General features: G+C 35.6%; 1 protein-coding gene across 1 annotated transcript in view; it reads left to right on the top strand.

Moving 5' to 3' along the window:
- LOC118740260 (dipeptidase 1) overlaps nucleotides 1–10,788 on the top strand; it is a gene marked incomplete in the record, with an annotated part of 87,066 nt that overhangs the window by 75,719 nt on the left and 559 nt on the right. Inside the window, 3 exon segments of the mRNA XM_036471749.1 lie at nucleotides 3,812–3,881; nucleotides 5,565–5,741; nucleotides 6,775–6,859. Coding sequence (XP_036327642.1) covers nucleotides 3,812–3,881; nucleotides 5,565–5,741; nucleotides 6,775–6,859 — 332 coding nt within the window.

The following is a 10,788-nucleotide window of genomic DNA, read 5'->3' as shown; positions in this document are numbered from 1 at the left end:
AACGCATACACGCCGCTTGGTATTTGCACAAATAAAAATTTAGAGCAAAGTGTTGCACTGCGAGACGTAAATTTTGCTTATTCACTGAGCAAATACAAATAAGCACAAATGTGTTTAGTAGTGCATATTTTTTCGCTTACAATGTATGTATGTACATATTTGTAGAAATATAATAGCTTTTTTTTAACACATGCATTCATATGTCTGGTTTTTTGAAAAGGGTCACAAAAGTGTATGTATGTATGTAGAAAAAAATCTTGAAATATAAAATGAAAAATAAACAAACTGTGTGCATCAGTTGCTGCCAAGCCAAATGCATAGTCGGCTTTGTTGAATTGCTTGGCAGCTAAGGATTACCAAAACAAAGTTAAAAAGGAAGATTTAAAAAGGGGGGAAAAAATGCTTAAATACCACACAAAAAATAAGCAAGTAAGTAAATGGTTAAATAAAAGATTCTTACCAAGTTTGTTTTCTGGTTTCATTGTGGCATAAAAAATTGTACAGCTATTGTTCACCTGCTCAAAGACCTTAGCTTATTTAACGAATTTTCCTAATGCATTTGCTAGGAGTATTTGGGAGCAAGCAGCACCCACATGCGGTTGTTAGGCGAGGTAATTGATTTTTGTGCAAATACTAACCGCAAAGTTTTTATTAGAAAAATGAAAAAAAAAAATGTTTATAAATAAATATGTAGGAAGAAAATTCACAAAAGGCCTTTGGGCTATGTAAGTACATAAATACTTTTGCATTTTTAAACCGATTTTGATCATTAAAAAGAGAATTCGGGTATTCCTCTACCCGTCATGGCAACCACTATTACAACAAAACAAAGGAAACAAGAAAGCCAAAGTTTGTTTCAAGTGGAGAATTGCTGTTTCAGTAAAAGGCTATTTCTTCATCCACCACCGGCGTAATGATGAACATAGGTCTGAATTAATTTGTGGTTGTTTTTGGAGTATTGTAAGTAAGTTTTAAAGGATATTTTTTCGACTTTAAAACTTTAGTATGCAAAAGTGCAAATGAATTGCCCATCGCTAGCTATGACTTTTTCCACTTTTCTGGAAATTCACGAATTTAGCTCCAATAAAACTGCTCGCCTTTCCACTGAAATGAAGCGTAGCCCCGTAATTATGCTCGGCGTTGACCGTTACAAATGGTACTCTGATCCTGAAATGCCTTGGCTATAAGGCGGATGGGTTAGAATTTCGCGTCCGGTACCATCAAGATAAGTTTTGAACACTTTTGCGACATGTGGACGAGCATTGTCATGGTGGTAGAGCAATGACTCGCTCGCAATCGGTCACTTCAATCGCTGCATTTGTTGTGTATAGGGAGCCTCATCGATCATATGAACACTTTTCGGATGCATTTGATACAGCATTTCCTACGGGTCCTACTAAACGCAGGGCATTACCTTGCTGCGATGGATATTTGTTCTTGCTGTCGATGGTCTGGGATCGCCGTGCTTAACATACGTTTCCCGGCATTTCGGATTATCGTAGTAATCCATTTTTCCTCGCTGGTGACAGTACTATGCAAAAGCGACTTCGCTGTGTGTTTCATGAGCAGTTGTAAAACAGGGACCCACCGTTCGTTATCTCTTGGCTTGAGTTCGTGAAGCCCTCAGTTTTAAACTTTCTGGACCATACCAATGGCTTTCAATCACAATGAAATGTCTTGTTGAATCATACCCAATATTTGCGAATGTTCTTCTCGTTGATTGCCTGCCTTCGGACTCCTTACCGGTTGCGTCCAAATCACTGCTTTTGAAATGTAGGAATCAGTCATCACAGCTTGTAATTAGTGAGGCGTGCTTGCCAGAAGCCTCACACAGCCGCCGATGACTTTATGCTGCACTTTTCATCAGTTGGAAGCAAAATACCAATGATTCCCGCAATGCTGTTTTGTAGGCACAAAAGTTGACATAGTAGTAGGTTATTCTGGCTGGCTGACCGCCCCACATAGACCAATATGTCCCTAGTGATGCCGGATGGAGATAGAGGTTCAGTTAAGTATATTCGAAGTATACATCATTTGGGATGAGGCAGCTGTTCTAAGATACCGATGCGATTTTGATCTGTACCACGATAGTTAGACCAATAGTTGCATATGGGGCGGTGGCTTGAGTTTCGACTTTTTGGTCAATATCTTAGGCTCGCCCAAGTCCATCAAAGTTTAAGTGATAAAAAAATTGTTCTTAGCTTACTTCGATTCCCTACAAAAAACGTCCATCTATGTCATTAGTCTGTGTGCTGAGATCAAGCTAGGGAGAAATCCTAATACTGAGTAATAGCCAGGCGAAACTGAGTGCCTTTTCATCATTTGATCTCAAATCCTTCTTAATCCTTGAGTATATCGGAAGTCTTAACGCCCTGGCGGAGCACAACATCATCCAGCTAATATGGGCACCATATAACTAGGCCGGAGGCCGCCCTGTCTCCTATAACGTAAGCGGTACCAAGGACAACTCTGACCAAGTGTTACATCCATACAATCGCTAACTCCTGGAGATATCATAATATTTTTGGCATCTCTAGGCTCTTATTTCATCTACTTATCTTTCTATCAATGACACTGCTAGACGTCGTCATCGAGCAAATGTCAGCATAGCAGATCAGCCTCCGGTTGCTGGAGATCTTGTAGATATAGAAGTTAAACAGTGGCGGGAAAAGGACACCACCTTGTAGATCCCTTTGTTTAATGATTCTAGACTTCGAGGTTTGATATCGAAAAATAACTGACGCTGCCGACCACTCAGATAATTCGTCGTTCACTATTTTAGTGCCTGCAAGAGAGAAGATGCCTCAATGTCCTCATTCAGAGGAATGGAAAACATTCTCAAACACCTTTGACAAATACAGTGCTACCACGATAGCTTTCTCGCGGAGATGGTTATTGTTAAGGCTATGAGTTACCTGAGTGGCTTTAAGTACTTTGGTGGTAATAGGCACATTGCGGAAGCCGTACTGGGGACACATGTAGTACGGAAGAAGCAAGGCCTAAAGTGTCTACACTACTAGGAAGAAGGGATTTAACGATTTCACGACACCCGAATCTCTATACTGAAATCACTTGGGGTCTTCCCAACTAAGGTCTGTTAACTCAGTGTACACTGCAAAAACGCATCTCTAACTGCTCGGTTACGGTGGCTGCTTAAAGATTTGTTTTTCGCGCCTTAACACGAAAAGGTTATATAAAAAAAATTGTCAAAATTATGTTAAATAATCCACCGTATAATCTCTAAAGAGCTGAATGGTAATAGGAGCATAATTTTTTCTCAGTGCATTTGCAAAAAAAAAAATGCTGTGCTTCCCCTGTTGGTATATAGAGCGGTTGAATTTGTGACACTTCAAATCCTGTAATACACATTAAAGTACATACCCAATTTGCAAAATATTTCGTTATTTGTTTTTTTTTTTACCTTGTCAAATGCACATTTACATGAATGCAAAAAAAAAACACTCATTAATATTTTCATCCGTTATGAACTTATCCAAAGACAAACTCGTATGTACCCCACATAGTATGTCGTTTCGGTAAGTTCACCTGCTAACAAATTACGCGCGAAAATACGCAAATACTGTGTGTGTAGCTATCATTTTTGTGTATGTTTGTGTGCGTTCGCGTAGGTACTTAAATTATGATGATGAAAAATCCACTTCCCGAAGTGAAGAAATATTCATCTTTCCAGCATATATTTAATGTAGATTAATGTGTTATACATATATTTTGTGAGCTTTTGCTGCTACCTATTTTCCTGGATTTATTTATTTTTATGAACTTACCTATTTTCTATTTTCTACCATTGCAGGGCGGATTGCTGCAAGGTTGATGAGCCAGGAAAATATCCACATATTGGCGGACTCTCGAAATTCGGTAAGGTAAGTGTAAAAAAAAAATTATTGCGGAAATGGAGTTTAAGCTAATGTGTGCGCATTTTAAGCAAATAAATTTTGTTGAGGCAATAGTGGAAAAGTGGAATATACGGACTTTTCGGAGCGTTCCATTAAAAGCTACTACCAGGGAAATTAGAAAATCCCGTATGTTGCGTATGAGTTCTATATCTCATTTAATTTTGCGTCATTTATAATCCGCTTTTTTGTTTAAACTCTTTGAATGAAAATCGGGGGTGCCTAAAAATTTGCCATATGAAAAGTAAGAGATGAAATGCAAAATTCAATTCCGACGGTACGACAAACAAGTAATTTGATGTTACATGCCTTTAGGCGTCCATGGTCTCTATATAGAGAATTTCGGGGACAAAAATTTCACTTAGCGATTTTGAGAAATTTACTAGTGAGTGATAAAATGATCGAAAATAATAGCATCTTTCAAATTTGATCGAAAAAATAGAATGCATGGAAATCGGTAGGAAATAATTAGTTGATAGGAAAAATGAATTTGGATGATTAGGGAAAGAGTTTTTGTTTTAAAATAAAATCACCAGTTTTTTTTATTCGAATTCAAGATAATTTGTATATATGTGCACATTAGAGTAGTCCTTAGTAGTAGCCCTTCGCGCAGGAGAGAAGAAATTGGAGAAGCTTTTTGGTCCCGGCCCAAACCGACAAATGGTTGTAGTGCCAAATAAGAAGAAGAAGAAGAGTAGTCCTTAAAAATATCAATATCATGCACTGCCAGGAAAATGTAAAAATTAAAAAAAAAAGTTAGAGGTCACTACCAGGTTTTAAAAAAATCTTTTTTTTTTTACCCCAAAAATGTCTACTTTGACCAACTTCAACTCAGCTAGCTGATGAACCCATATAGTAAAATCTGCAGATCTTTTCACAGTTTTAGGTACAATTTTTTTGTATTTATGACCATATTAAGTTCAGAATATTTTGCCTGAGTGTTTTTAGCATAAGTAGAAAAAAGGTTAACAATCATATCAGAGCGAAATATATAGTTTGTTTATATGTAGTATAACGAAATTTTCCGGCGAATAATTTTCTGGAATATTTTAACCCTCGCGCGACCTCCCAAATGCCATTTTAAGGGGCTCAAAACAACCGAGAGCTAATGGGTTAAAATGTCCTACAAAATTATTCCTCATGAAATTTTACTGTATGTACCCGAACTATATATTTCTCTCCGTTGCACAATGAGATATGTAAAATTTTGCGATTTAAAAAAATTAAAATTTTTTCAAATGTATTTAAAATTTTGAAATTTTCTCCGCGAAATGTTTTTATTTTGTACGTAGAATAAAAACTTAAAAGTTGATATTTTAAAGACTACCCTAATGCTTAAAAAAATATGCAATGATTGTAAATTCAGACTCCTAGCGGCATCAATTTACATACATTTAATTTCCGGTTTCAAAAGTGCATACCTCTGGCTATTTCAAATTCATATTTTTCTGACATTTGCGTAAATATTTATGAACATACATACATACATATGCATGTATGACTTCATTCAAATTACATACATTTTTTCCCGCTGACTTTTTTCAACACTTTTTACTGCCTTCGAATATTTTACTAGCCACTTCACATTACTAATTTTTCCCCACATTCTTCTCTTTTTTTCAACGCTCTACTCGCCTCCATCTCGGAATGTAGTTGGTGGTGCATGAAATGAATCGACTGGGCATGATTGTCGATCTGTCTCACGTCTCGGTGCCGACAATGTTGGACGCATTGAGCGCTTCGAAGGCGCCTGTGATATTTTCGCACTCCTCCGCGCACGCCATATGCAACAGTTCGCGTAATGTGCCAGATCATGTGCTGCAGAAAATTGTAAGTTTTTGCCAGTTTTTTTTTGTAACTTTTTCGCCAGTTTTTTTTTTACGAATTTTTTTTTCGCCAATTTTTTGTTTGCTATTTCTGCTATTTTTACTATTTTTGCTACTTTTGCATTTTTGCCATTTAACACAAATTTTCACAAACTCGCTTTAATTTTTTTTCCTTCATATTTTTTTTTCATTTGCCATTTTATCATTTCATTTTCATGCTATTGCATTTGATTTCGTTTTGCGAGCAAACTACGAGCAATATGTTGAATAAATCTTGCACTGAAGTGCGGTGCTGTGCAGAGTGGAGTGGAGTGTTTCCCCTCAATCGAGCAAAAGCAAAACGAAAATATTTTACAGCCGCATGCTGACAAGAAAAAAAAATAATCAGGAAAAACATAGATGCCTACATTTTTATAGCGCAAAATATTGCATTCACGAAACAACTTCAGCCAAAGCGTTGCATCGCACAAACTTTACTCTCGAGTGTCCTCTTTCCCAATCAATTGGTTAGTTAGTTGGCTGCTTGCTTGCTGGCTTGCTTGCTTCGTAGCTTGCCTGTTTGGTTTGACTGTTGCACAAAGCGCAACACAAATGTACACACTCTTATGTACCTCCCGTAAGTACACATGTCCCTACCTATGAGGCGACGTTGGCGTCGCCAGTGCCGGTTTGCATCATTCAAAGTGTGCTTTAAACGTTTCGCCCATCGTTTGGCGCTGCAGCTGCTGCAGTCTCATAGGACTATTTGAAAAATTCGCAGCGCTTAAATTTTGTGAAGGACACACTTAACCATCACAGACGATGCGCACCAGCACTCCATACCTCTCGCTGCTAGCCTGCCTGCAACTCTAGCTCGTATCTCGCAAAAGGACTCTGTGTTGTGTCGTGGAATGCACGGAAGTACTCAGCAGACCATAAACATACATAAATGTACTTTCACATATTTTTACAACTATTCTATATATGTACATATGTAATATGTTGATTGTATGTGAGCCTATATAAATTTGTACTTGGTTTGTTTGGCATCGTTTCAGGCAGTCAATGGCGGCTTGGTGATGGTCGCATTTTACCCACATTTTCTTAGTTGTTCGAGTCAGGCGACACTAGAGGATGTTATTGGTATGTAAATACATACATATGTCTATGTATGCACACAAACACAAATGCACCTACATACATACTAAATACATACTGACATAGATATTGCTTGCGATATGCAGCAGTGCAATAAAATATCAAACTCAATATTATATTAATATTCAGTAAAATGGAAAATCGATGCTTCACTGCTGATATGCAACAGCAGCAGCAGCAGCAGGATGTTGGCCAGAGATCTGCCATTGCTAGATTTTTTAAGTTGTTGGTTGACTAACTCAAAAAAAGTATTAGTGGATATAAGTCGAAGTAGAACATTTACTCATATTCACTAATACTCGCTTACGTACGGCACACATTGCAAGAGTATGAACAATGAGCAAGTTCTCCGTAGGACTCAATTCCTCTAATTGAGCTAATAAATAATATTGTAATACCGAAATGACTCACAGCATCGAGAGTTACTTAAACCATGTAGGTCTTTCTAGTGTAGCTCTTTGAATTCATGCAAATAGTAATAAAGCACATGAGTGGTACCATGCAAATTTCGTCTAGTTACGGATTTTTTATAAAGGTATATCAATGTAAAATAAGTACTAACAATAGATACTTATGCTGGCATACAAATTTTAGAAAAACTTCTTATAATATAAATAATAATATAAATATTATTTGTTCAAGTTATTGACTGTTATATTTTAAAGTATCAATTATATAAATAGGCAATCATGTTTCTTTTACACCCCTTTTACGGCTAAACTATACTTCTAAGGTATAAACAATTATATATCATTTGAAAGGTATTTTGATGCTGATGTGCAGGCAATTTTTAAAATTTCAAATTAGTTTAACATAAAGCGAAAAAATCAATTCAAAAGTGACACCAATACTAATGCCGTACATGTACATGGTTGTGCGGAAAGGCATCCTAAATGTATGCTTTAATATTGAATATATATAATTACAGAAACGTGCTAAGCAGCAGTTTAGGAATAAGATGTATGTATGTATGTATGTACATGAATAGATTAGACTCAAACAATAAAGAAGGTAAAGTTGAGTGTGGAGAAGAAGAAAGGAATAAATACAGAAATTAAAATAAAAGTAAAGAAACCTAAATATAAAGACAAAGAGGAAGGAAAATTTAAATAATAACAATGGAGGGGTGAATATGTAAATGAAGAAAAGAATAGACATATTTAGATCAGGATAAAGGAAAAAATAAAGATGAAGAAGAAAATGAAGACCAAGACGAAGAAGAAGATGAAGATGAAGATGAAGATGAAGATGAAGATGAAGATGAAGATGAAGATGAAGATGAAGATGAAGATGAACATGAACATGAAGATGAAAATAAAGATGAAGATGAAGATGAAAATGAAAATGAAGATGAAGATGAACATGAAGATGAAGATGAAGATGAAGATGAAGAGGAAGATGAAGATGAAGATGAAGATGAAGATGAAGATGAAGATGAAGATGAAGATGAAGAGGAAGATGAATGTGAAGATGGACATTAACATTAAAATTAACGTTATCATTAACATTAACATGAACATGAACATGAACATGAAGGTGAAGATAAACATAAACATTAAAGCGATAGAGACAAAGATAGAGAGGATTAAAGTGATAGGGATAACAAGAAAATACAACTGAAGAATGGTCGATGTTATATTGTGGTGTGTTATGCTACATATGTTATGTTTTTTAATCTTATGTTATGGTATGTTATGTTATGCTAAGTACTAGCTAAACTCCCCTCCACTTAACCCATTCCAACTAATGTTATTTCAGCTCAACTCAACTCACATAAACTATCCCTAATTTTAGTGGTTGATGTTCAACCGCTGGGCGAACACTATTAATATTAAATTCGTGTGACTACAAAAAAAGTTCGTACCAAATCTTTCATTTTGTACCAATAGCACAATATAAAAAATGTATAAATCTGTACAAATGTACAAATCGTGTGACACTGCCTTAAGAGTTTTTTCAAAATATTTTTATTCCAACATGAGGATGATAAGTACTTTACAATGAATGATACACTGTTTTCGAAAATCCGTGATTTGACAAAATTTGCAGGTACCCCTGCAGCTAATTAAACTGGTTCGGAACTCGACCCGAACTCGCTTGCAAATTTACAGTACTTCTTCGTCTAACCTATATCGATACGTTCAACTGTCTTCTTTAACATGGCCATATCCTATGAAGTGGCAATTACCCTCCTCTGCAGAACTTTATAACCCATTCGGAACTGGTTCCATTTTCAACAGATCGGAGACATTAAGTTTTTATGAGAAAATATGTTTAAGATTCCCATTTTGGATATCTTTTTCGTTTTCTATTTTCGTTAGCAAATTGAATTTTTTTGTTATTTATTTGGTTCTCATTAAATTTTATAATTTTCTCTTAAATTTTTAAGAGGCATGCAACAATTAAAATTTATTAAATCTGAAACCTACAACTGCCTCCACCGCGATTTGAACTCGCGACCTGCTATGTTAGATTCGGTGGTCTTCGGGGCACTTTTCGTTTTGTACAAGAAGTGAGAACTTGTAATTTTTCTTCTCAGCTGTCACATTATTAATGTGATAAACTTTTGACGACAGCGCAGATATTAGCACATCGCAAGTTTCAAGTGTCTCGCTCTGCAGCCATTTTGCAGTATGTACTTCAGAGACAGTTCTGAAATTTGTAGAACAGAACTAGCGCTATGCCGACTGTCTCTAAATTATGCTGCAGGTACACTTCACATATGTACAAATGAGAGCGAAACGATGACACCTTCGATTTGAGCTTGCGCGTATTCTTTTTAATCGAACGACAAAGCAAGGAGCAAAAGTGCAATACTAAAGGAACGTCATAACTTCGAAAATGTGTGTCCAAAGTTTTTTAAAAACACAATATTATTGAGGAAGTAGCAAAAACACAACAGAATTTTTTTATTCACAAAAATTAAATTAATGTTACTATTTGACAATGAATTAAATTAATGATTAGCCGCCCTTTGCTTTTATATTTCCAAATGTTTTAATTTTTTTTATTTACATATTTACATTAAAAAAAATAACCTTTCATGGATAAAATATGATATGTTGGTGGTCGGTTCTAATACGAGTTTCATTTATTTATCTTTTACTGGGTCTTGTAAATTTAAAATTTTGGAAAAATATTTTTTCAGCAATAACCCATCGGTTCTAACAAAGTAACAAAACTCAGCGCATCAGTATTGTAATTTCTACTGCGCCTGAAATTACGCCACACAAATTAGGATATAAGTGCTAAGGAAATGTATTAAAGTATTTTTTTTTTGTAGCGGCACACTTTGAGGCGAAGTGGAAACCATAATATAATTATATATGATAAAGCCGACCACTTGTTTTCTTTTACCATTTATAATTCTACAACTTTTGTCTAAAAAGTTTTCCTGCATAGCAAATAGTTTAGTAAATAAACGGTTGTACCATATAACCCGTATATAACACATTACACTCCTTTCATCTAAAATAGGATTAACCGGTTTTATAGCAAAGTATTTTCACAAAAAATGTATTCAAATATTATTATTTCTCCAAAGTGCCATTTGGAGTTAAAATAGCGCCAAAAATGGCACGGCTTGAGTCAAGTTGGCAAGCCTGTTGATATACTACACTAAATAGTGTCATAAATTGACGGCTCTTATAAGTGCAGGAATATTTTGAGTATTTGAGTATAGAGTAATAATTTTATTAGTACTCATTGCAGATCTCTGATGCAGCTTCACAGATACGAACAAATACACATGTACACAAATCTATTGATGTGTGCACACAAATTGACATTTTCTGCAAAAGGGCAATTGGTTACAGTAGAATGCCAAAAAAACCAAAAAAAAAAACAACGACAAATAAAAATATTGCCCTCACATTAAACAACACACAGTGGGAGCGTTGCAACCGAAATGACCG

Source organism: Rhagoletis pomonella, unplaced genomic scaffold (assembly GCF_013731165.1).
Source record: "Rhagoletis pomonella isolate Grant_MI unplaced genomic scaffold, Rhpom_1.0 Rhpom_scaffold_00001, whole genome shotgun sequence".
Taxonomy (NCBI): domain Eukaryota; kingdom Metazoa; phylum Arthropoda; class Insecta; order Diptera; family Tephritidae; genus Rhagoletis; species Rhagoletis pomonella.
This window is presented reverse-complemented; position numbering and strand designations above follow the sequence as displayed.